The 27,429-nt window shown below is 37.1% G+C and overlaps 3 protein-coding genes and 2 pseudogenes across 4 annotated transcripts; 4 read left to right on the top strand and 1 right to left on the bottom strand.

Moving 5' to 3' along the window:
- The first annotated feature begins 2,569 nt into the window (after positions 1–2,569).
- On the top strand, positions 2,570–4,516 carry LOC114722362 (pentatricopeptide repeat-containing protein ELI1, chloroplastic-like). Its single transcript, XM_028908377.1, has one exon. It carries the CDS (start codon positions 2,570–2,572, stop codon positions 4,514–4,516), a length of 1,947 nt encoding a protein of 648 aa, XP_028764210.1.
- A 1,055-nt stretch (positions 4,517–5,571) lies between these two features.
- On the bottom strand, positions 5,572–13,928 carry LOC114722333 (solanesyl diphosphate synthase 3, chloroplastic/mitochondrial). 2 transcript variants are annotated; one of them, XM_028908337.1, is made up of 12 exons: positions 13,632–13,928; positions 12,578–12,667; positions 11,948–12,028; positions 11,788–11,859; positions 10,680–10,814; positions 9,955–10,041; positions 9,518–9,589; positions 9,323–9,408; positions 8,723–8,855; positions 8,075–8,164; positions 7,055–7,153; positions 5,572–5,978 (listed from the first exon to the last, which is right to left on the bottom strand). In XM_028908337.1, exons 1-12 carry the CDS (start codon positions 13,776–13,778, stop codon positions 5,799–5,801), a joined length of 1,272 nt encoding a protein of 423 aa, XP_028764170.1. In that variant the 5' UTR covers positions 13,779–13,928; the 3' UTR covers positions 5,572–5,798. The 2 variants fall into 2 exon arrangements, with proteins under 2 accessions (XP_028764170.1, XP_028764171.1); XM_028908338.1 differs by lacking the exon at positions 5,572–5,978 and having other exon boundaries at positions 7,126–7,153; positions 8,007–8,164.
- Positions 13,929–16,681: 2,753 nt separating this feature from the next.
- On the top strand, positions 16,682–18,345 carry LOC114722360 (cytochrome P450 81E8-like; annotated as a pseudogene).
- A 2,712-nt stretch (positions 18,346–21,057) lies between these two features.
- On the top strand, positions 21,058–23,164 carry LOC114722359 (cytochrome P450 81E8-like). The gene is made up of 2 exons (XM_028908376.1): positions 21,058–21,942; positions 22,547–23,164. The coding sequence occupies exons 1-2, from the start codon at positions 21,058–21,060 to the stop codon at positions 23,162–23,164; spliced, it is 1,503 nt and encodes a 500-aa protein (XP_028764209.1).
- A 1,343-nt stretch (positions 23,165–24,507) lies between these two features.
- On the top strand, positions 24,508–26,136 carry LOC114722348 (cytochrome P450 81E8-like; annotated as a pseudogene).
- Positions 26,137–27,429: the final 1,293 nt, after the last annotated feature.

The following is a 27,429-nucleotide window of genomic DNA, read 5'->3' as shown; positions in this document are numbered from 1 at the left end:
CAGATCATAGGTTTGAGGCAGAGCGGTGGAGGGGCTTAGTAATGAAGGGTGTTTGCCCTTAAATAAGTAACAAGGAAGTGTAGGAAACTTGAATTTCATCTGGTAAATTATTTTAACATGATCTCAGCTTTATCTTCTGTGTTACCACTGAGTGATGCATACACTTTCAAGGGGGGCAGTGCTCTATGTGCTAATGTCATCTTATGGTGTTGGCAATTTATGTCTTCAGATTCTCTCTTGTCGTGAACCTTACACTTGTTACAGCATATAAAAAAGAGTTCTGAATGGATGGATAAAGACTAGACTGTTTAGCTGTTGAAAGTGCCGTGTACTGTTAGGTTACAGTTTAATTTCATCCTTCTAGTGTCATAGAATAGCATTTTTTTTCAAGGCCACAAGTCAGACAACAAACAGAAACCTCAAGTCAAAAGATTCAGAATGAAAGCCACCATCTACAGTAGATAACAATGAATGACTTGTAAATAACTATCTAGACCAGCAGAATAAAAACCTCCCCATGTGAAAAAGATATGTTCTTGACACTATTCCACTTGGCAGACTTGTTGATGAAAGAAACCAACTCCGGCAACACATTTCCACGTTTCAATTTGGGAATCGACTAATTCAGAGATAGTGATAGTGAGTAGGCTTCCATCTATAAATTGTACAAAATGATTATTGTTTACCATAATTTTAGTGGACTATATAGGAAGTGAATTTAGAGGCACTTATGCTTATTCTTAAATTCAGAAATTTCCTGTTTTGCTATTCCTACTGAAGTTTATAATTTACCTGGTAATGATGATGAAAGAGCGGTGATGCTTCACGACTTGTGTAGATAAAATAATTGTGAAACTGAATGAATGGATCAGTAGACACTAACCCTATGTTTGGTATAAGGGAAATAGAAGGAAAAGAAGGGGAGAAATTTTTTTTCATGAGCTCGATTTAAAAAATTAAAAAAATAGGGTTATAAAATTTTAATAAAAAATTGTAAAACAAAAAAAAACTTAATTAAAAGCTTTTAACTTCACTTCATTAATTTTTTAAATCAAACTCATTAAAAAAATTTTCTTTCCTCTTTTATTTCTATTTTCCTCGTACCGAACCGATGATTATTATCTTATTGGAATATCTTAAAATTCTTAAACATAGAGGGATAAAAGCCAAAAAGGCAGTGAGCTATCAATTAGAAGGCCGAAATCTGCCTCAGCTCAAAAGCGCAGCACCAATCTTTATTTTCTGCCTTTGGACTCAACGACACGTATGAACTGGTGTTCAAGTGTGCTAGTAATTAATGGGTAACTTTCTAACAATTCGAATGCGGATGATATCAAATCTAATACGGGACATATGATGAGTCAGAACCTCGTCAAGTTGAAGCATTTTCTATAAAGATGGAAGCAAGCAGGCAACCATTACTGGTTCTGAATCAGTTATGTGGAATCTTCCAGTGGTTGGCTTATTCTATATGTCGCTGTGGGAAAGGGAGTTTCTGCTTGGTCTGGTTTAAAACTGGAGGAATATGAGGTACTTTTTTTTATGTGTTCAATGTCAAGATAAGCCCAACACTACTTGGAGCTCTTTATTCTCATCGATCAACTACTCACCATGAGGAGAATACTGCTACATACAAATGCTGTCCCCATTAGATTAAAAGTACTGCTTGATATGATAAAATCCTTCAGTTACAAGCTGTTCATACGGTTCTGTTTTCTCTGTTTATATTCCAAAAATCTGAAAAGCATCCTCGTATCCCTTGGCCGACAAAAGAAATATGTGGGTTGTTTTCTAGTTTTCTAACTTTTTACAAGACCGCACATGTCTGCGAAAACAATTATTAACAGGAATCGAATTGAAAATTCTAAAAATCGATGCCTGGAATTAATCCTGCGACAACCTCATGATAACTTCAGTTAAAAACCACCAAAAAAGTACATCCAAAATGTTTGTTGCACCGTAGAGACCAAATACGAACAGTTTGCTTCGAAAATGAGCAGCACAGATGCAGTTAGTTTGTATTCAAGTGTTGTTAGTATTTTTAAGGCACAGCAAGCGCGCATAACCTATTTGCACAGTAGGGATTCACGTTACAGGAAGGAAAGTGAATTATCAGGAAACACACATTTCATGAACCGTTGCTTCCTTCAAAACGTTGGCATGTGTTATTGCCAACAAACTAGCATCTTCTTTAATTTCTCAGGTGGTCCCAATATCGTGGAATTTCTAGCTTATTTGGATATTGTTGATATCTTTGAATATCCATGTAAGCTCTAACTGTTGATAATTTAATCGATTTTTAAAAGCTTTTGTCTTGCTTATCTTTTAACTTCAATATTGCTAATTTCTTAGCTAGGAACGCTCATGAATTTGAGGGAGATTTCTCTATGCCGGGTTAAATTGAACCAGCCGAAGGTTAGGGTGATTCACGACCTGTCGTTTCAACCAGGACATACAACCTCAAAGTTTTATCGGCAAATATTGTAACTGTTGCTGTGACTCCGAGACAGTTATGGTTATGGCTTGATTTCCATAGTCATAAACTTGAAAAGCCGTTAGACTAACAACTATGCCCGCAACCACTCTCTGCGCCACCCCATCATCACCGGCGGCAAAGAAAAACTGGTCATCTCAGTCATTACAACGTACTCCTCCTCCCTCTTCTGTTACCCATTGTTCTGCTGCCGTGTCGTCGTCTTCAGGCAGTCATTTTCTGCAAGTAGACAGGGTTGCCTTCCTAATCGACAAGTGCAAATCTATTAATCAGCTTCTTCAAATTCACGCCGCTCTTCTTCGTCATGGTCTGAACCCCCATCCTATATTGAATTTCAAGCTCCAACGCTCTTACTCCGCCTTTGGCCGCCTTGACTACGCTGTTTCTCTCTTCGATCGAACTGATAACCCGAATGTGTTCTTATGGACTGCCATTATACACGCCCACACCCAATGTGGTCTTTCGGAGCAAGCCTTGGTCTATTACGCACAAATGCTGAGCCAATCTATCCAACCCAATGCCTTCACTTTCTCCTCTGCACTGAGAGGATGTTCGTTGGAATCTTGTAGAGCTCTCCACTCGCAAGTAATCAAATTCCGTTTTGATTCTGATTTGTATGTCACCACAGGGTTGCTTGATGCTTATGCCCGAGGGGGCGATGTTATGTCTGCAAAACAACTGTTCGATGCAATGCCTGAGAAGAGTTTGGTTTCTTTGACGGCCATGCTCACTTGTTATGCGAAGCATGGTCAGATTGAGGAGGCTCGCTTGTTGTTCGAAGAAATGGAAGAGAAGGATGTGGTTTGTTGGAACGTGATGATTGATGGGCACGCCCAGCATGGGTACCCCAGAGAATCGTTATTGCTTTTTAGGCAAATGTTAGGGGCAAAAGTTAAGCCTAATGAAATCACTGTGTTGTCCATTCTCTCTTCTTGTGGGCAGCTTGGAAGTTTGGAGCCTGGTAGGTGGCTCCATTCATACATTGAGAACAATATTCAGATCAACGTCCGCGTGGGTACGGCTCTGATTGACATGTACTGCAAATGTGGTAGTTTGGACGATGCGCGCAAGGTTTTCGATAAAATGCGTGACAAGGATGTCGTAGCTTGGAATTCAATGATCATGGGGTACGCCATTCATGGATTTAGCGAAGAAGCTTTTCGAATGTTTGACACGATGTGTAGCATAGGACTCTTACCCACCGACATCACATTCATTGCCATTTTGACTGCTTGTGGACATTCTGGTTTAGTCAGCAAAGGGTGGAGTATTTTCAATTCTATGAAGAATGAATATGAGATTGAACCGAAAATTGAACATTTTGGATGCATGGTAAATATTCTCGGCCGAGCTGGACGACTTCAAGAAGCTTACGACCTTGTCAGGAACATGAAGATTGATCCAGACCCTGTCCTATGGGGAACTTTGCTTTGGGCTTGTAGGCTCCATAACGAAGTATCTCTGGGTGAGGAAATTGCGGAGTTTCTCATGAGCCATGATCTAGCAAGTTCGGGGACATATGTAATTCTTTCTAACATATATGCTGCTGCTGGCAACTGGGATGGTGTGGCAAAAGTTAGATCACTGATGAAAGAAAGCGGAGTTGAGAAAGAGCCTGGTTGTAGCGTAATTGAAGTGGACAACAAGGTGCATGAATTTCTTGCTGGGGATTTAAGACACCCAAAGAGCAAGGAAATATATTTGATGTTGGAAGAGATGAACAGATGGCTGGAGATGAACGGTTATACACCACAGACGGACGTCGTTTTACATGATTTAGGGGAGCAACAAAAACAGCTTTCCCTGGGAGTTCACAGTGAGAAGCTTGCCATGGCTTTTGGGCTTATCAGTTCCCGAGCCGGGACCACAATCAAGATCGTCAAGAATCTCCGGGTTTGTTTGGATTGTCATACGGTGATGAAGTTGATGTCAAAGATCACCAAACGTAAAATTATAATGAGGGACCGAAACAGATTCCATCACTTTGAGAACGGATCATGTTCGTGTGGGGATTTCTGGTGAACCAATTTATTCCTGCACGAGCGCCATTTGAGAAGTACATCGCGGTGCTGGCCTATTTATCAGTTAGCCCTGGGGTTTGAACTTCGGACTTCAAACGCCGGTGTGAAGAAGTGGTGGGCCACCATGGGTGATAACTTATGGTCCGTATGAAATATTTATAAGAATATAAGGTGATTTATAGAATACAAAATAAATATATAAAAAAAATTTTATCTCAAATTTTGGTAAAATATGTTTATCAGGCGTTACTTGTAGCCTCATGCTGATGTTTGATCTCGTTTTCATTGTTCTCATACTAAAGTGGGTGGTGGGCTTGTTATGTAGCAATAAGAGGATTGCAGAAGTAACTTTTCAAGCTCGTCCAACACACGTATACATTTTTCCCTCATTTAGATGGACGTTTGAATATTAAATGATAAGTAACACAAAATTTATGGGAATTAAAATGAAAATGCCATCAGATATTATATACTAGTTGACTTTTTTTTTTATGCCGGTTTCTGATTTCCCCCTATTCAACTTGCAATAATTCATCATGTCGTCAATTTTCAAATACCATCATGCTCTAAACGTAATAGAGAAGACAAACGTAATAGGATCCATTTTTATCTCTATTTCATTCTTTAACCTTTATCTCCATTTCATCATGATGAACTACTTTAAAAGATCAGATTCCAAAAATGTAAGACCCATTCTCACACTATCAAATCTGTAAATATAACTAAAGACAATAATGATCGGTAAAAGGGGGAAAAAAGAAGGTAAAAAAAAGGATAAAAATAAATAACTAAAAAGGATATTTGGATAGAAATCAAACCATAATTTTAAAAATGATTTTATGATATACGAAATAAATATATAACAAGAATTGTCTTAATTTGTGTGAATGCTTTCACAGCAAACCAAACACCCCCTAAATCCTAGAAGGGGGATTTCCCATCACCTTGTAGAAACCTAGAAATAATGACATCAATATCAAAGAATTGTGGCAGAACAACTGTCAGTTGTGCATTTTATTGCAATAACCTAAGGTGATGATGAAGAAAAAAGAAATCTAAGTGTAAGTGCAATTTCTATATTCAACTATGTAGACTTGTAGTCGTCAAAAGAAACAGACCAAAATAGACAAATAAATGGACAGAGAGGACCGAGAAAGAAGAAAAAAGAGAGGCTACAAACAAGGGATTTCTTCTCACCTTATATTGCCAAAGACAGAAAATTTTAAGAACAGCAGCAGAAAAGATTTTTCAACCGTCCATTTTAATTTAATAGCCTTCGTTTTTCATTTTGTTCTTCTAATGACTCTCTGAGTAAGATCTACTAGTGCTCTTCTTGATCTTTTTACTTCCTCAGCATCACTCTCAGGTAAAGAATCAATTGCTGCCGCTGCAAGGTTAGCATGCTTTATGGCTAGTTCCCTTGTCCTCTGTATACCTCGGCTTTTTCCCAGATACTCCAGAGCCTACGTTAACAAAAATATGCAATTTATGAATCATCGCTTGTCAAAATATCACTCCGTCATGTCAATCACCCAAGAATAGGTGCGGATATTAGTGTACCAATCGTAGACATCTATAATATGTTACTCTCTCTGGTCCTAAATATAAAACTCATTTTGTAGTGTAAATTATACTACAAAATTTACACTACAAAATGAGTCTTATATTTAGGACTGAAAGAGTATATCATATTAATAGAATTAAATAATACAACTCATAAAACAAAAAAGAATAAACATGCAACTAGCACTGCTTCTCTGTTCAACTCGTGCACAAAATTTTAATTGCGACCCCAGATCTGGTTTTTAAACCACCTCATCCAAATTCTAACTAATTTGGGCTCAGAAATGTGAAATGGAATCAGAAAGGACGTAGATATATATATTAAAATAAAAAATATAAATTGTTTCGTTGTGTTGTATTTCCTAACTTTTTCAAAATAAGAGTGCATATGTTCATATAGTTAATAACAACTGCAATATCTACATAATATATGTAGGTACTAACAACTGCAAAGGTCCCGATGGGCATAATGTGATAGGTGAAGGCTCATGAATGGTTTATTTATACCTCTAAAATGCCCCTTCATAAGAAAGCCCTTTGAGCTTTACACATGCAACAACCACAGACCCTGACCTCCCTCACCGCGGCCAGCCAAGAGGGGGTTGGGGGTTGGTTAAGAGACCCCCCTTTAACGTTTTCATCTCATGTCGAAGGATCACTTTGTACCAAAAGTCCAAAAAATACACAACCTAAAATCGGATGGTATTAAGAATGTAGACAAAGGAATATATTCTGAGCCGCTATAAGAATTAAGAAGTACCGCCCAATGATTTGCTTGACCTGAAATCTTGGGTCCTAAAGAGTCACGCAGTTAAAGACTAACTATACTGCCCTATGATTTGCTCAGCCTAATAATACTGCCCCATGATTATCAGTACAGAACAGTAACCAAAGACTAAGATCTCAAAACCGCACCCCCAGATTTATTGGGAGAAAAATAAATTAAAATGAAAACAAGCATATCACTACAACTTACCAGGTCAACATTTGCATGGTTGTCAAAGCCTGCCTCGACAACCGCACGCAACTCAGGGAAGTCCTCCATTGCAAATAATATTGGAGCTGTTACAATTCCCTGCAAGAATTTTATCAGGCCAATAATCATCTCTCAACTACACTCTAGATCATTGTGAAGTATAAAGTGAAAACAGCAACTAAAGCAAAACATAAATTAGGTCATGGAAGCTTAAACGCTTAGATATACCCAACATTTAAGCTAACAGTGGAAGGTTCAAACAATGACCCCCCCCCCCCCGGGTTTCCCAAAGTATATGCATAAAAGAAGAGAGAAAAACGTGCTTCTGCTTATACTCTAATCTATTAAATAAATAAAAAGTCAGCACCGTGTACACAAACAAAAAATAAATTTTGAGTGTCTGACAAGAGAAGGTTTCCAGAAAAGAATTTAGTGTATGTCTGGTTTCACATTGAAAACCAGCAAAACCTTGATTTTGATGGTTTCCAATGTGAATCTGAATGTGTTCTTACACACTCATAAATATATTTAAAGGAAGTTCAATGGTGTCAAAAATAGGTGAGGAAAAGGCAGGTGTAAGCTATAGAAACCTAAAACCAATAAGGCAATAACAATTTGTACAACCAACCATCTGACCTTAAACTACTAAATGGGGGATGGAAGAAGGATCATGAAATGCAAAACAGAATCCTAGTAATTATGGTTGTAGATATACCATATCTTCATCAATTGAGAATGTTGTGATTTTGGAATTTATCAGTACTTTGGCATAATAGATGTCAAGGGTCAATATGAACAAGTGTAGCATTCATTCAATTCAATGAAACAAAGAAATACAGTTCTTCTGACATAGGGTCATCCTATTTAACTAGGTTACTATCAAATATGCACAGGTTTTTATCAAACAGTTTCAAATCACATGCAAAACAATAACAGCAGCAGCAAGCCTTATCCCACTAAGTGGGAATCACATTAAAAACATCAAAATGAATTCTGAAATAAGTGAGTTTTCAAAATTACATGGCGAATGTCTGATAGATAACCCTTTCCAAGTGAAGTTGATGTGCCTGTGAAATCAAGCACATCATCTATCAATTGAAATGCCAGTCCCTGCAAATCATAGGTAGGAAATGGAATTATAACATAAAGATAAATTCAGAGATAAACATAAATCAAGTAAGAAACAAACAAACATAATACTAAAAAGTCCCCAAATACAGTGCAGGACACTGATTTTATTTTTTAGGATTTTATTTTTTAGGTTTAGCATATTGCCTTCTTGCCCTCTTTCGGAACTTGTCAAACTTCAGTTTGGAAAACCAGAAAATCCGTACTAGCCCCACCATCAGTGTTCCAGAAGGGAGCATAGTAGCGCCACAGGCGTGGTGCGACTAGATTAGTGATGAAACATGAAATATTTATGTTCAGCTTCATAATGTTAATCAGGTTAAAGAAAATTCTTTCTTCGAAATATGATAAAGAGTAGTTTTGAGCTTTTTTTTTTTTTTGGTGAAAAGGTTTGAGAGATGTTGATGGCTTGAGTAGTATTCTCTTTCCTAAACATCCTGCAGGCTTCCTCCAATTCTCTCTCTGCAAGGAATCTCACCATCTGGTATGCTATTTACAGTGGAGTGGCAACATATTACTAGCTTTGAAAAGCATACCAACCAGATTTTTTCCGTAATCAAAAGCCAACATAGCAACTTCTGCTGTATGGCCCCCAAGCAGGGCAATTGCCTTACAACTATTTGAAATTAATGATGCAGTCTTGTAGTATGTCTTCTGCATATAATATTCCATGCTGCAGATATGAATGACTGTTAGAGAGGTGCTGACGTGCTATAGTAAAAGAAGGGGGAAAAAAATGAGAGAGAGAGAGAGAGAGTAAAGAAACCAGAGAATCAATTACACAACATTCATCAATGATCTTTCCATCCATCTTACAATCTATTTAGAATGATAACTAATCAATCTTAGCTACCGACAACTGAGTTGGTTTATAAAGTACAGCCTCCAGCTCTAGCAAATATCTTATCAAGAAGTAATGAACCACAAGTACCTGAATATCTTGGAATTCTACGCATTTGTAAATTGTTTGTGTTTATTTGGGAAAAAAATTAATTGAACATTTACTTCTCATTAAAATGTATGAATGGATTGACAGAATAACCTTGTGATGTACAGCATTAATGCGTATATCAATAATAAGGTCAACTCTTTCAGCAAAAAAGCAGATGTATGTGACAGAAGTACGGCTCAGAATAATACCTGCAACGTTGATCAGATGTTGTACTCATTTGCATGGTCTCCCCTGTTACAAGATGTTCTACTACTGTTGCCAACAAAGATACAACCTACAGATGCACAGTCTTTAGGCTGATCAACAGTTTTAAGTAAATAGATAAGTAATTGTGAACATCATCAAAGAAGCTATGTCTTCACAAATACAAGAAATTTACTAACCTCTGTGTTTTTCAGCGAAGCAAGGCCAACACATGCCCGAGAAAGCAAAAAATCTCCTGCTAACACTGCCAACTGCATCAAAAGCACAACAGGTATATAAAAAACGGTAGAGTTGAGAGTAAAACTGGCCTCAGTGCAAGTGAGTATTGTTGATCAAAATCAAATCAACAAGTCCACTAAGTATCTGTTATATATAACATATAAGAGAAGTCAGCAAACTCTAGTTAGGACCCTTTCCACCTCTAACAAATCTGAAACAACTTCTGAACTGATATTGCTATAGTTCATTAATTTATTAATACTAATTACTCCCCAAACATAACAAAAACAAGCAGCTCAAGCAGGCCACCACACCGACGACAAAGTTGGATGCAGAAAACATCATGGAGCAAGTATGAAAAATATCATATATCATCTAGGAAAAAGGAAACACATACCTTATTACCCATCACAAAGTTTAATGATCCAATACCACGCCTTGTATCAGCATCATCTAAAACATCATCATGAAGAAGACTTGCCACCTAAAACAAAATTAAAACATGTTCACAATGATAATTTGGTGGCCTAAGGTGAATTTTGGAGGAGGCAGGGTAAGTCATCAGCACAAAATCACAACTGTGAATAAGAAAATTTTAGTCCAAAACATAAGAGATTGACAGGGTAATTAATGATTGTTTTCCACTTTTACCCCTTGTAACAAAGGGGAGAGAGTTTTAAATGTAGGAGAAAGATGTGGGAAATTTCCGATCACATTCTTTAATAAAGGTAAAATAGGAAACTCTTATCAATTTAAAACACATTCAATAACTTAACTAACATTTCTTGATTTGCAAGAAAGCTCAACTAGCATCTTATTTTATGAACCGAAGGAAGTATCAAACAACAGAAGGTACAAATGCATGGTAGGCGGTGGTGCAATTATGACCTAGTAAAATGCAAATAAATATTTTATGCATCTCTTTCAAAAAATTAGACTATCCACTTTAATACATAGAGATATTAGCAGTGATTTATCAACCAAAGTACCAATGGATGCCATAGCATTAATAAGTTTGATATACAAAAAGAAGTAAATTCATATTTATCATTCAGATATTATTGCCAGTGATACGAAGCAAAAAGTATGCTCTTAGTAAAAGAAATTTTCTAAAGCACTAACATGGATCATCTCCGTAATTTCAGCTATGCATCGCTGCCTTGAACGCAGTTCAGTTGTCAGAGTACCTTCTAGCTCATTAGAAGGAGATGGATTAGGCATTTGCACATTCAATGCTGTTGACATTAATAAAATAATCTGCATGCCATTCATTTGTTAATCAATATCGAGTATACCAAAGTATGCACAAGATAGCTCATTAGTACAGTAGTTAAAAATCAAATATGAGATTTTTCTCACCATATATCCAAACAAAGCAGAAAAGATAGATAGATGAAATAAAAGATCGACACTGAAGAGTGGGAGGTTGAGAATAATTTTTGGAAACTAAGGTAATATAGGATGCCTAAATCCCATATAGAGTAGTATGAGGTGAAAAAGTGAGACACCCAAACTTGGTTGCCCAACAATTAGCATCAAAGATATGGTCGATTGCTAAAAAAGGCTAAATGCAGAGGATTTTGACCATTGAAGAAGCCAAGCCAAGTGACACAAAGTGAAGTGTCATGAAGGGTAGCCATGGAGACATCAGCTCTCCAAGAATATCCATTTGATGGAGAAAAAAGTGTAGCTGTAGAGACGTCAGCTCTCCAGGGATATCCAATTGATGAAGAACAAGGCAGTGTGAGATACGCAAGTCCCAAAGTAACTAGTATGGGATGCTCTATCAAGTACTTAAGAGCATTGGTTCTCCCACCTCGATACCTAGCTTTTAAGTGATGAATCCTCTAGTGGACTACCATCAAAAACCAATAAAACAAATTTTAAAAACAATGCCCATGAGGTTTTTCCCAACATGATATAATTCACGCATTGTGTATAAACATAAATCCAATGGCATTTTCGTTTCCAAATATGTTTACATAATTGTATGCACATGAGCATAAAATTTATAAGGAGCTTCTTGTTGTTGATGTGCCAGTGGACAGTGGATATAAAAGTGTTAACTTAAGGACCAGGTGAAGGGTGAAGAATTTTTAAACTTTCGGAGCATCATCCTAGTGGTAGTTCCTCCCAAAAGGCATGCAATATCAACCCATATCAGAGCATGCTTTTTTTTCCTTTTTTAGATAGTAAAACAAGATCTGCATATGATAATGAATTTTCTTACTGTGGGACGAAATCTTTTCCCCTCCACCCCCATTTTGAAAAAGTATTCAGCAGCCGAGGCAAGCTTAGGAACCTGTCACATGACATCCAACTTTCATCATGGAATATGCTATAGCTTCCAAGGATACAAGAATTACAAAGAAAGGAGTACAATCTGATACCTCAGCAACAACCATTGCTCGCAAACTATTAGCAAGATGAGATAGTTCATCGGCAACCAGCGAAAAAGGGTCAAGTTGATCCTGGAAACAGTTCATGAGTCTCAGAAAAGGGGTAATATTTGATTGAGAAGCATTAAGGTTGAAAGAAACTCCTCCCTTCTTCTTTTTTCATTTACATTTTTTGCCAAAAAAACATACTTGAACCGGTCAAGACAGTTCAAGTTGTTCCTTATGATAGTTTATGAATATCTCAGAAAAGAAATAAGTAATGCAAATTGAAATCTACCCACGTTATTCTTATACGTTTTCTTTTTACTCACGAAAACATTTGCAGACACGTATGCCACACATCACAGAAACTGAGATGGAAGAAAATTAAGGATTTTTTTTTTTCTTTCTTTTGTTCCCCCCCCCCCCTTTTTTCCAGTTTTCAGCATTCATACACCAGTATTCAGGACATGACATGAAACAGCCACCAAAACACATGAAAGGATATTCACGTGCTCTGCGGCAATTATGTTATTCTACAAATATAAAAGATAATATATTAGAAAAATATATAATCCTCTGAGAAGTGGTACTTCACACCAGTAGACAAAAGGAGATGCAAGAGGAACATACTATACCAACCTCAATTATGGAGCTGCTCTGATTATGGAACTGATGGCTAGCAATATGCAACGTTGGTAGACAGTTACAGAAAACTAAACTTCTAAAAACCTGCAACTCATGGGACAACGTACAATTAGAATCAAGTTTTGCACTATATATGGACAACCACAGATATTTATTACTCAAATTTTACAAGCATGATCCAGAAATTACCAAAACGTATTTAAATACTTTATAAGAGGAGGGGAAGCAAACACATCAAAGAATGTGCCCGCCATGGGAGAACATGTGAGTCATAACCTATATTATATAAATATTTCGCCGGTTACATATAATTATTTGCTGAAGTAGATTCATGGTCCAAAAATTTGTATTGAAGTTTATAAGGGTTATGCTGTCTACTTCTCATTAGTCAGTATGACATATTTTTTTAAAGTTATCGAAGTCCAAAGATTGGCATATGAAACTTACTAGATATAGTTAAAGTTAATTACATATTGTTTGAGTTCACAATTAAGAGAAACATACGATAGATGTCCTTGTTGAACCTTCTAATGAACCCACAGACCTCTCTTATGGGTCACTCCGAGCTTCGCAGCTGCAGATTAGTGTAATTATCAAAGTATATCCAGCAGCAAGAAGAGTCTCTCCACCATAAAATTACTTTATTGTGACTCAACTAGTTTTACCCTCTTAGTTTTTTTTTTTTTTTTTTAATGGACTTTTTCTCCTCTTTTGCTGATAGAAAGGAAAAGGCAAAAGGAAACAACATTCTAAAACCGGGAAGTCTAAACAGATTGTCAGCACAGTGATGATGCCATGATGCTATTAAATTGTCTTCTTCTTCAAGAAATTAAGTAAATTAAAATAATACAAAGCAATGTTCCCCCGCGACACATTGATCAATATCATCGTTCCATTTGGAGAACATAATAGTGACTATGAAAAGGTAAACTTTGGGACTTCGGATCAGGGGTAATTACTAGGTAGTCCGGCAACGTTTTAAAACTACACAAATACATGAAAAACCCAAAAATCGAGTAAACCACGTCAAATCTCCGAAATGACATACCTTTTCAGCTGAGTTTTCAAGAGGCTGACAAGTATGCGATAGAATAAGATGGTGATTCTGGCCTCGGCCGGAGGGAAACCACCGACATCCATTGAAGCTACCTCTGAGATTTCTAGATATCCGAGAAAGTCCCCGGGAAAATAACATCGTACAAAAAGAAAATCGGCTTCAGAAACAGGAAGAAGTTGAGGTAGCCGACGAGCAGCAAGGAACGGTCAAAGAGGTAAAAACATAACCGCCTTTGTTAGAGAAACAAGACCACCACGCAGGTAACAGGGGGTGACGACGGCGAAGCTCAACCATATATCCTGCTATTTATTTTAAAAATTAGAAGCTACCAATTTTTTAAATCTCAATTAAATCCCCAAAAGGAAACAATTTTTCGGCGAATGATAGTTCGAAGTCAACCGCTCCACAGGGCGGTGAAGGAAGTGGCCGCGTCTGGCCGCTTGGCGCGGGCTCATAACCTCGTGAGAACTATTAAAATGGATGGTATTGTATGGGATCCATTAGCATTAGTATTAAGTAAAGTGTTGATAATAAGAATTCCGGCCACAAATAAAATGTAAACAATAATTACCACAAATACACTAGCACCCCTAAATTAAATGCGCGTCCCCAACCCGCCTCGTTTTAGAGCGGGGACGATGATGAAATAATTCTATGGACATATTTTTACGCATTATTAGGTAATGATAATAGAGTCCAATGTATTGGCAAGTCCATTTCGTCAGATTTTTCGGTCAAAATTCAGCCCAGTTGTTTCTTGGTATTTGGATTGGTTCGATTTACACCTTTGCTCTATTTGGAATAGCCCAATTGAGTGACTCAATTTTATACCTTTGCTGGACTGGACCGACAATGGTTTTTCTTTTCCGCTCTTTTTTGCCGACACTGGAGCCGCAATAGGTGAGCTAGAAGCGAGTCACCTAATAATTGTAGGGTTTCTCAGAGAAGCCAGAAGCCCAGAAGGGAGAAGGTTTAAAGATCGGAGTCGCCAGATACTACTAGGACAAAAAGAATTCCATGACATTAAAATAAAAATATTTTTTCGTTGTTATAGACATGTCAGTTAAAATCTTTTTAAGATGAAGAAAGAATTTATAGGTTAATTTGGAGCAAAATGAACATGACACATGGTAGACGATGATCAGATTCATTGGTTAATTATTTAGTTATTGGGCATTCTCAGAAGGTGCCACTGGCATCAAACTGCTCAAATAAAATACATTATTTCCGCTATTATCCCACTGAATACCCACCCAAAAAAAAAACATTTTCAACAGGAAAAAGAGAGACATGGTGTCGGAAATTACATAAGGACTAGATTTTTATGGCCCCCGCGAAGTGGACGCTGCGTACGTCACGAGAAGCCGTGGAGCCATGTTGCCAGAACAATAAGTCACACAAAGCAATCGACATGTGCATTGCTCATATTTAGGATATCTTTGGGTGCCCTCCCAACCCAGGGTGCACTCCTAAACCATGGTTTGGAAGGTAAAACCATCGTTTAGGTGGGATATCATCCAAACAGTATCAATTTTGAATTAATAATCTGAAACCATAGTTTGAGCTAAAACCATGGTTTTGGAGCCCAAAACCATGGTTTTTGAGAAGTGAATCCATTATGTTTCTAGTTTAAATTGGAGAGTATGATTGTGCCTATCAGAGTAGATCTTAACAATAATATGACCTTAACATCCTTCAATTATTTTTTTATTAACATATTTAATTTTATATCTTATAAATATATATACACATATTAATTATTTATTAATTACATTATTTTATGTGTTATTAATTATGCTGGTAAAAAAATATATTATTAACAATTTTATTCTTTCAAATTAAAATACATCATAAAATCTATCTTTTATATAATTATCATATTAACTTATGCTTTTTTTAGTAATTTGTATATATAAAAAGTGCTTCTGATAACAACTATCCAAACACTCTCACTTCTCAGAATCACTTTTTCATAAAATCTATTCTCCAAACCATGGTTTGGTTTCATCCAAACACCCCCGTAGTATCCAAACAAACTCTTTATCTCATTTTTATATTTTATTTTTTAAATAGCTCATTATAAACTTTAAATTTATTTTTTAAAAATATACTACCTCTGGTCCTTAATATAAGATCCTGTTTGACTTTTATTTTGGTCATAAATATAATACCCCAATCCGTTTTGTCTCTCATATTTATACATTTTTTTCAAAGTAGCCCTTCTAACAATGATAGTTCTAGTCAATCACTTGATTAGTACGAATATTTTAGGAAAGACAACACCTATTTAGGACAAATAACTAATTCAACTTACTTCCTTAATCTCCTCAAATTAGTCAACTAGCTCTTAGGAGCGGAGGTAGTAGATACTAATAATCTAAATTATAAATAAGATCAAATTTATAGCCTTCTACTCTCACATGAAAGCTTCCGTTCCATACTTCCACCAGATCATAGGGTTATTGGCAACTAAAGTTTTAAAAGAGGCATTTGCTCTTCCAGTATAGAGCAGGCGCAGTCCACGGAACTCGCGTGGGCCATCAATTTGTGTATATAGCAGCATTCGCATTTAAGATCTCTCACCAAATCGTTAGCAGCTACTCATCATCATGACCTCCTTCTTCTAGCATCCCATGCTCTGCTTTGCTTTGCTCCTCACTTTCAAGCTGTGGCTCCAAACTAGATGGTTCCTGAACCTCCCACGAGGACCACTGTTTGTTCCCATTTTAGGAAATATCCATCAACCCCAAAAGCCACTCCACCACACCTTTCACCGTATTTCCCAGCGCTATGGCAAAATATTTTCTCTCTAGTTTGGCTCTCGCCTCGACGTCGTTGTTTCGTCGGCGTCGGCGGCCCAAGAATGCTTCACCAAAAATGATATTGTCCTGGCAAACAGACCTCCACTTCTCATCGCCACGCACATTGGCCACAACTTCACCACCATGACGTTTTCCCCCGACGGCGACCACTGGCGCAACCTCCGCCGCATCGCCGAGCTTGAGGTCCTCTTCACGAACCATCTCAAAGCTTCCTCGGAAATGCGAACAGTTGAGAGGATGAGGCTTCTAAAGAAGCTAGCTCAAGAATCATGCAAGGAATTTTCCAAGGTGGAGCTCAGATCCAAGTTTTTAGAGATGACGTTCAACACTATTATGAGAATGACCAAGGGGAAGAGGTACTGGGGTGGCGAGTCTGACGCGGGAGACATGGAAGAGGCGAGAGAAGCCAGAGAAATGATAATTGAGATGATGAAACTAGGAGGTGCGAATAACCCTGCAGAATTCTCACCCGTACTGAGGTAATTTGATTTCCAAAATTTGGAGAAGAGGCTCAAGCGTTTAGCCATGAGGGTCGATACATTTTAGCAAGGACTCGTTGATGAGCATCGAAATGGTAACCAAGTCGGTGCAAACACCATGATAGATCATCTCCTAACTTTGCAACAGTCCCGGCCAGAGCACTACACGGATCAAATTATTAAGGGTCTTATCCAGGTTAGTACGCACTATAATGTCACATGCTGCAAATATTTTGATGCTGTTGCACTTTCCTAGTTAGAGTAATTAACGCACGCATCAGATTAATTGACAAATGTAAAATGTTAGTATCATGTTGGGGGTGTTTGGATTAATGAAAAAGCATTTTTAAAATGTGCTTCTATGCAAATTGAGACAAAACTCTTCTCACATACTTATTTTTTTAATCATAAAATTACTTTTAAAACCATGGTTTAGTTTTTACTCAAACATCTACATAGCTTTCTTGATATATAACATTGTATAAAGTTTTCACCTATGAGTGGTAGACACCTAGCGGAAGTTTAACATTGTAACAACTTTATTACTACTATTAAAAATATTAATGATTAATATTAGTTTTTTAACAGCATGTGACAAAATTGTCATGATTTTAAAATGTTGAGTTGAATTTGCACTCAAAAATTTTTTTGATACCCAACGCTTTTAAGTAAAAACTTTCAAAATAAATGTACACGCTAAATCAAAACTAAATGTGTGTACGCATAGATTGGTTTCTGGCAATATCATTGTTTGATGCCTTTATAGGAGAATTATAACACTAAAATTTGATTAAACAGGTTTTACTCTTGGGTGGAATAGACTCGACGGCTGTGACTTTAGAATGGGCAATGACTAATTTATTGAACCATCCGGAGGTGTTGAAGAAGGCGAAAGAAGAAATAGAGACACAAATAGGACAGGAACGCTTGATGGAGGAGGTGGATATTTCGAGTCTTCCATATCTTCAAAGTGTTATCTCTGAAAATCGACTCCACCCCGCAGCCCCATTATTTATTCCTCGCATGTCTTCAGATAAATGTAATATCCAATGATATAATATCCCACGTGGCACCATCGTGTTAATTAATGGTTGGGCCATACATAGGGATCCCCAAATATGGAGCGACCCTATGAAATTTAAGCCCGAAAGGTTTGAGAATGAAGGAGAAGCCAACAAGCTATTTCCATTTGGGGTGGGAAGACGAGTTTGCCCTGGAATAAGTTTGGCTCAACGAATTGTTGGCTTAACTTTGGGTTTGATGATTCAATGTTTTGAATGGAAACGAACAAGTGAGAAAAAAATTGACACGAGGGAGGGAGGCGGAGTCACTATGCCCAAAGTTATTCCCTTAGAAGCCACGTGCAAAGCACGTCACCCCATCATCAACCATGTTCTTTCTTAAAAAGGTTAATTTCAAGGACAACACAAAAATGGTAAAACAGCGGGAATAGAGGCATAAAAGATATCCACGAGGGAGTGAGCAATTATAAAAATCCATAATACTCTTATGATTTTTAATATAAGACTTATTTAACTAATTTGATTAGATTAAGATAATTAGGTAAGTTAGTTAATTATAAAAAAATATGACATGTTTTTCCTAAAATACTACAATCATCTTTCTTAATGTCTTTTCTTCCTCTTCTACTTGATTATGGTTGAGGGAATATCTATCGAGATAATTTAGAAAAAATTGATAAATATGAGAAATAAGTCTTATACTTAGGACAAAAATTAACTCAATAATTAGGTCTTGTATTAAGAACCGTAAGAGTATATGTTTAGTGTATAATGTGTGCGCGCGAGCCAACAAGGTAACATCTCTATATCTATATGTACACCTATAGGTCTGCTCTAATTATCATTATTGTTATCATCATCATTTTCGGCACTTGTTTTATTAACTTGTTTGTAACTTCTTATTAATCTCTTATGATAATCAATGGATTAGTGAATAATATTGCGTGAACACTTCATCACCATTGGTTTCTAATCGCGCAGCACGTTAATTAGAATGCTGTGGTCTGGATATATCTGCATATTTAATGCTACCCTTAGAAGAATCAGTACGGTGCAGTATGATTCATCTGTCGAAGTAACAGGAAACCCTGAAACCTGCATCGATCCTCAGATAATTAAGTCCATTACGCTCTGCGCTTGCAGGACATTGTGTTGAGGTTCATTTTGAGATTTTATATTATATGGATGCCTCGGAAACTTCGATAATGTCCTGTTAATGTCTGTGTCTGTTGGGAGTTAAAAACAGAGTGACAACTCCAAAGTCAGTAAGATTCTTGCGTTTCCATGGACTGTAAACTGTAAAGATAAGAGTTTTTCGCCTCAGGACACGGGCAGTGAAGGAACCTAGGAGGTCCAGAAATTTTAGACTGCATCTTCAAACATCTTCTCTCTAACCATGGGAACAGAATCATATATTATGCTGCTTTTTTAGAGTGTACAAAATCAAATAATTAAAAAAAATTGTGCAGAGGGATTCACAGTCTTCCATAAATTAAACCAAGAATTTCAAGTTTAAGCTCAAGAATTTTAGTATTAGCATTTAACCAAGTATATGGATTCCGCACTTTCGCATAAGGCCTGACAGTAATTTTTTGGCTGATTGTATAGGTCTGTGAAAATATCTTATAAAAAACACAAAAAGATCTTTGAAAACATATCAAAACTGGCGGTGTATATATACGTCCAAAATAGTTATTTGGATATCAAGATACGAAGTGTCAATGTTTTTAAAAAAATTAAAATTTTTACCCGGAAAAAATCAAAATTAAACTGAGTCAGTCCAACCCAACTTGCTTGACCCAACTAGGCTAGTTTTTAGTTTAGGAGAATCACATAAATCTAGATGCATGAAACACATAACTAAGTACCTCAAACGAATCTCTCATTATATATATTAAAGATTCCATGTATTTATATTAATTAGATCAATAGAATCAATTAGATTTATGAAAAATAAATAATGAAGAGTCCATATTTGAGCAATGTGATACGTGTATCATTTTAATTTGTACCTTGGCTTGGCATATTCTTTTTGGTGGGCTTCATCAGCAGACGGTTCCCCGGCACATGCCATCTATCCATCAGTATGTCCCCTTAACAACGTGAAAATTTAAATATATACTATCACGTTGAAATTAATATTTATTATTCTAACAATTTAGTAGGAATCTTGGTTGTCAAAAAACCAAAAAGTAGGAATCTTCAAAGTATAAAACACCCATATTTAGAAGTTCTAGACCATCCTTATCACGTGCTGACTCATGGCAGTTTTCTAGCTAATCTCCTAAGATTCTTTTTTAAGCAAGTTGCATTTAACGTTATTTCATTATTTGCGTAAAATCTTTGGACCTTGCTAATTGTGACAGAAAACTATTTCTGCGAGGGAGGTCACAGGTTTTAACCATATTAAATTAAATTGTCGAAAGATATTATGCTTTTAAAAATTTAGTTTTTTTTCAACCTTCAATATTTTGAGCATAATTTTTAACGCTTAATATCAAATACAGTTAGTGTTTATATATTTAATATATCAAATATCTATGATTTTTTAATATATCTTTACAAACATAAAGGTTATACTACCTCCGGTCCTAATTATAAGAGCCGGTTGACTAATTTGAGAAGATTAAGGAAGTAAGTTGAGTTAGTTATTTGTCCTAAATAAATATTGTCTTTCCTAAAATATCCTTACTAATCAAGTGTATTGACTAGAACTATCATTGTTAGAAGGGCTACTTTGGAAAAAAAAATGTATAAATATGAGAGACAAAGTGGGTTCGGGTCTTATATTTATATTTACGACCAAAATAAAAGTCAAACAGGGTCTTATATTAAGGACCGGAAGTAGTATAAGTTAACTGACATTTTTGGCAATAATCATTATAAGATTTAATATTGTCCTTATTATGCTGGCTAAAAAGAATATTGTCTGTATTACATTTAATGTTTATGATCCTCTGGTGACTGAATGAATGTGGCCCTGTAATTTGATAAACTGACGTGAGGGGATGCACCTAAAGGAGTGACCTTACGGTCCTTACGCATATAAATACCATGGCAACTCAATCCTTGTTCGCACACCGAAGAATCAACCATGAACTCCTTCGTTTATTATTCTGTCATTTCTCTTACTTCCCTCTTCACTCTCAAGTTCCTCCTCCAAAGATGGAGGTTCAGAAATATCCCTCCGACGCCGCCTGGTCTTCCGGTGATCGGCAACCTCCACCAACTCAAGAAACCACTCCATCGCCAATTTCATCGCCTTTCGCAACGCTATGGTAAAATGTTTTCCCTTTGGTTTGGCTCTCGTTTGATTGTGGTTGTCACATCGCCTTCTGCTGTTCAAGAATGCTTCACTACTAATGACATCGCATTGGCAAACCGGCCGCGCCTGATCAACGGAAAGTACATCGGTTACAACTACACCACCATATCGTTCACCAGCTACGGCGACCACTGGCGTAACCTCCGCCGCATCATGATGGTTGAGATCCTCTCCACGCATCGTCTCAACCATTTCTTGGAAACGAGAAAAGACGAGATGATGCGGCTTGTACGAAAGCTAGCCCATGATTCCTCCAAGGGTTTTACGAAGGTGGAACTTAAATCCAAGTTTTTAGAGATGACGTTTAACATTATCATGAGAATGGTATGTGGGAAAAGGTACTTGGGAGATGACATTGATGCGGCGGATGTGGAAGAGGCAAGGAAGTTTCAGACCATCTTAAAAGAGTTGCCGAGATTAGGAGGAGCAAACAACCCTGGAGACTTTTTTCCCATATTGAGGTGGTTTGATTATGACAACTTGGAGAAGAAGCTCAAGAGTTTTTCTGGAAGAGTCGATGAGTTTTTGCAAGGACTCATTAATCGACGTCGAAATGCGAGCAATACAACAAATACTATGGTTGATCATCTCTTGAGCTTACAAGAGTCACATCCAGAGTACTACACGGATCAAATCATCAAGGGGCTGATTTTGGTAAGTATAACCCTAATTTCCCCTTTGCTACCAGTTTTATCTCTTTGGCTTTGCTTTCATATGGATGCTTGTAACCTTCGTTTAAAAATTATTTGTTAATGATAGCATTAACTGATTAAGCATATATATATATATATATATATATATATATATATGAAGTTATGAACAAAGAGAACGTAATTCAAGATATTGGGAGTGTGGGCTGGTGGTGTGTGCTGGCCTGATAACACCGACCCAACCAGTCATATTTGGCTTGGTGGAGTCAAGCTAGAGCTTAACTCAAAAAACAAAAGGGTGAACAAAAAAAAGCATTTTATTCTTACATTTTAAATGAACTCCACCTGCAAACTTGATGGGAACAAACGTATGTTAACTCAGGGAAATAGTTGTATTGGGTTAATTTCTAGCTAGACTAGACTGATTGATAGGAACAATTGGGTGTTAACTCAGGCAAATTGTTGTCCTGGGTTAATTTCTAGCATGACTATGCGTTGATCCCTGGCCCATACAAGCAAGCCCAATAAAAGAAAGACGGGGGAGTTAAAAAATGTTGATATTGATTATATCACTAACAATTGTTCATCATGCTGATTCAACTTGATAGGTTATGATTATGGCTGGAACAGAGACATCGGCCGTGACTTTAGAATGGGCAATGTCTTGTTTGTTAAACAATCCCAAGGCATTGAAGAAGGCACAACAAGAAATAGACACATACACAGGGCAGGAACGATTAATAGAAGAGCAGGATATTTCAAAGTTGCCATACTTGCAAAATGTTATCTCTGAAACAATGCGGCTGCATCCTGTAGTACCATTGTTGGTTCCTCGTGAGGTTTCAAAAGATTGCACCATCGGAGGATATAGTGTCCCACGCAACACTATAGTGTTAGTCAATGCTTGGGCAATCCACAGAGACCCCCAACTATGGAGTGATCCCACAAGTTTCAAGCCTGAAAGGTTTGAGAGAGAAGGGGAAGCTGACAAGATAATTCCATTTGGAATGGGAAGACGTGCATGCCCCGGAGCAGGCTTAGCTCAACGAACAGTTGGCGTGACTTTGGGTTGGTTGATTCAATGCTTTGAATGGGAGCGAACAGGTGAGGAAGAAATTGACATGACAGAAGCATCAGGAATCACCATGTCAAAGGTTGTTCCTTTAGAAGCCACGTGTAAAGGACGTCATCCAACTATCAACAATGTATTTTTAATGAAGGAATGATATTTAGCAGTGAAATTATGGAAGATCCATGTCACAAATAAAGTGCTATTTTAGCATTTAGTACGAATATTCTGCGGATGTCACAGGTCATGAATGGGAACGTCTATATGCACGATCCCAACTAAAACTCCAATAAGTGGCAATAAGCCGCGAGTTTTAATTCATATGTTGTTTCTTCTAGATATGCAGATGCTTTCATTGTAGCTTCTTATATTTCATGTCATGTAATGAAAATTCTACATGGAGATTTTACTATTATTAGACACTGATCTTGACCAGCACGTCGTCCCACCAAATATTTTGTGATGGCAAAAGGTCAAAGTGGTATTTTTTGTTAAAATAATACTCTGAAATGATGTGTTCATCAATAAAAAAAAAAAATAAACGTATAAAAGAAGTATCTACTCAATATTCATAAACTAATAACAATAGCGTTCATTTCTAAGACTATGTGCGCGGGAATTATATCTCATTCAAGCTGAACTTAAATCATTTGATCAATTTCAGCTATAAAGAATTGGTTACTATAAAATTAAACCAGCTAATTACATGAAGCATCAATCAATATAGCTGGATAGGTTTATGTATAATATTACGCGTAAAAGGTCCTCACTCCTCGGAGTCGGCTCAGAAAGCTGATGGGGTAAAAAAAAAAGCCGCTAAAGAGCCTAAAAAACGACAAGTATAATAATACTATTTTAAAATGATTTTTTAATCATTAAAAAATATAAAAGGTCTAATAGATCATGCTCTCACTATTCAGAGCTAACAATATTGACGCTATTGATTCCTCAAAATTTTGAATCAAGACTGGTCATATCTATTTTTTCGTCAAGCTAAAATTATATATAATCATTATTTCAATTTTAGTTATAAATAATTTAAAGTTTTAACAATATAAAATCTTTATTTGTAAAATTTAGGGAGAATCCAAAAAAATACTTTTAATTTAAAAACTTTAAATCAGCCTTATTTACTGCATTTTAATAATAATTAATAATATTTAAAAAGTAAATGACAATATATTTTTATAGTCATTATTGATTTGTGATTTTAAAATCCTAAAGATATTTTTTTGAAAAATTTATCCGTACGTGGAAAACGGGGGGAGCCTGCAGCTCCGAATGCTTACTTTTCGAATCAAAAACCAAGATGTTCACTATATATGTCTGGTCAAAGTCAAACTTTCGACAACATGATCAGTCAAATCTTCGCCGCGCCGCAACGCTGTCGAATACAAAAAGAGACGTCAAAATATCATATCCTACCCCACACACGTGTGTATATATACTGCCAGCTCAATGCATATTGCACACAGATTGATTTGTACCAAGACCGAGAAGATGACCATGGAAGATAACTTGATCTATTATTCTGCTCTGTGCCTTGTTTTTCTGATCACTTTAAAGCTCTTCTTCCAAACAAGATCACGATTCAAAAACCTCCCTCCAGCTCCGCCCTCTCTTCCGATACTGGGCAACCTCCTGCAACTAAAACAACCTCTTCATAGCCACCTCCACTCCCTTTCTCAAAAATATGGCCCTATTTTTCTCTCCGTTTCGGCTCTCTTTTTGCTGTCATCGTTTCATCTCCATCCGCCGTTGAAGAGTGTTTCACTAAAAACGACGTCATCCTTGCCAACCGTGTTAGCACCCACAAGACCAAGTACATCGCTTACAATAACACCATCCTTATTACATCTTCCTACGGTGACCACTGGCGCAACTTACGCCGTATAAGTTCTCTCGAGATCCTCTCAACGCACCGTATCACTCATTCTCGAATCTCCGAATCGATGAGACCAAGCTATTGCTACGCAAGCTATCTCGCGAGTCTCGCAAAGACTTCGCCAAAGTTGAGCTGCGATCGATGTTTTCAGATCTGACCTTTAACACCATTATGAGAATGGTTGCCGGAAAACGGTATTACGGCGATCAATCCGATTTGACGAACATGGAGGAAGCGAAGCGGTTTAGAGACGTCATGCAGGAGATCTTATCCTTTAGTTTGGGAACAAAGGATTCAAACCTGGGGGATTTCTTGCCTCTGTTCCGGTGGATTGATTACAATGGCTACCAAAAGAGACTCCGAAGGGTTGGAAAGACGTTGGATGAGCTGTTGCAAGGGCTCGTCGACGAGCACCGGCATAAGAAGGAAGGACTGGAAAGCACAAACACTTTGATAGATCATTTACTCACGTCACAAGAATCAGAACCTGATTATTACTCTGACGAAATTATCAAAGGCCTTATTATGGTTAGTTTTGCAGTTTGTACCATGTGGGTCACTAAATTTGGCTTGGGTTTGTTTTCTTGGTTATATCTTTTGTTGATTAATTATAAATAAATTGTTTTGCAGGTGTTGATAATAGCAGGAACGGACACTTCAGCAATCACGTTGGAATGGGCAATGTCATATCTGTTAACCATCCAGATGTGTTGGAAAAAGCAAGGATTGAACTGGAAGCTCAGGTTGGAGAAGAGCGGCTTGTAGAGGAAGCCGATCTCACCAAACTATCATACCTTAAGTGCATCATCTCCGAGACTCTGCGACTGAGCCCGGCAGCCCCAATGCTCATACCCCACGCGGCTTCTGATGATTGCTCCGTTGGGGGTTATGATGTGCCACGTGGTACCATGTTGCTTGTGAATGCATGGGCCATCCACAGGGACCCCGATCTGTGGACTGATCCGTTGAGCTTTAAGCCGGAGAGGTTTGAAACTGAGGAAGGAAAGGACCGTAAGCTGATAGCTTTTGGAATGGGGAGGAGGGCCTGTCCAGGAGCAGGCTTGGCCCAACGAACTGTGGGGTTGACTTTAGCATCGCTGATTCAATGCTTTGACTGGAAAAGGGTCAGCGAAGAAAAAGTTGACATGACTGAGAGAGGTGGAACCCTGATGCCCAAGGCCATTTCATTGGAAGCTCAATGCAAAGCGCGTTCGATCATCAACAAGATTATATTGCAGCCTTAGATAATAGTCAAAGTTTTTGTTTTTTCGCCAGAATAGTCTAAGTTCTTTAAGGTTATGGGTATTGTTTAAATTATTTAGGACGATTGGGGTAATAAGTTTGGCATAAACATTATCTTGAAGAGTTTTTGTCATTGTAAATGCATAATGAGACGTGCCAAAATTAGGAATAAAGTGAAAAAGCAGCAGAAAATCATTAGATCAAGCATGATAGTGTCCTTCAAAAATAATCCAACTGCTTTACAGATAAAGCACGCAGAAAGAACTGTTGCATTGAAGTCTGATATTTTTCTGGGCACACAAAATCTCCTCAAGCTCAACGTGGCCTGATGAATTATGCATAAAATATAAATGTACGTGAAGAATGTGTGTCATCAGTATCTTAATCGAAATCTGAGAATACAGTTGTTAAGAGGTCTAGAATGTTACAATTAAAACAATACTAAAATATTTTAATCTGTAACACCAAAAAGCCGTGGCAAAATAATCTGAAAAATAACTGTTGATCCTTACTAAAAATATGAGAAGTGTAATAAATCATACTCTTTCGGTCATTAACATAGGATTTAGTTAACCAATTTGAGTATATTAAGAATATAATGTTAATTAAATTAGTTAATATGGTATACTCTTTCCAAAACACTCTAAACATCTTCCTTAATTTTTTCCTGTGCTCTTACTTTTACTTGATTATGATTGAAAAAATATCAATAGAGTTAATTTAAAAAAGAATTGATAAATACGTAAAATAAATCTCATATACAGGATTGACATCAACTCTTTAATTATATTCTATAGGTAAGTACTATTTAATTTTAATGTTGAATCATGCATGGCAGCATCTTATCTTTAGGTATGATATAAAACAAAAACTGAGACCACAATAGGGTTACATAGTTATCTGTATAAGTCTATAAGATGTGATGGGCTTTGCTAGCCCAAAACTTGTTAATGAGTACAATCAGTGGGGGTTTTTGGCGCGTTTGGCCTTTTTTGCACCAAAAACAATATGAGACCGTGAAACTACAGAGGCTAGCTATTAACTAGAGTTGATAATACGGGCTGATAGTACAGATACGGGCCAGCTCGCAGAAGTAGCCTGCACCTTGTGCCAGCCTCAGCCTGCCGGCCCGCTTAAATTTTTTTAAAAAAATTATTAATATTTGTGTAAGTTGAGCTTAGTTTGAAATTTTAAATTGGACTTAGAGTTTTAAACTTGAGTAGTGGGTTCTCCTTACAATGGCATTGTTGCTGGTGGCGGTACTCTTTCTCTGCAGTTTTCTAGTGAAAAGATGA

This window comes from Neltuma alba, unplaced genomic scaffold (genome assembly GCF_004799145.2).
Source record: "Neltuma alba isolate B1F8T4 unplaced genomic scaffold, ASM479914v2 tig00012090_pilon, whole genome shotgun sequence".
Lineage (NCBI taxonomy): Eukaryota > Viridiplantae > Streptophyta > Magnoliopsida > Fabales > Fabaceae > Neltuma > Neltuma alba.
Note: the sequence above shows the minus strand (reverse complement) of the source record. Positions and strands in the feature narration are given on the sequence as shown.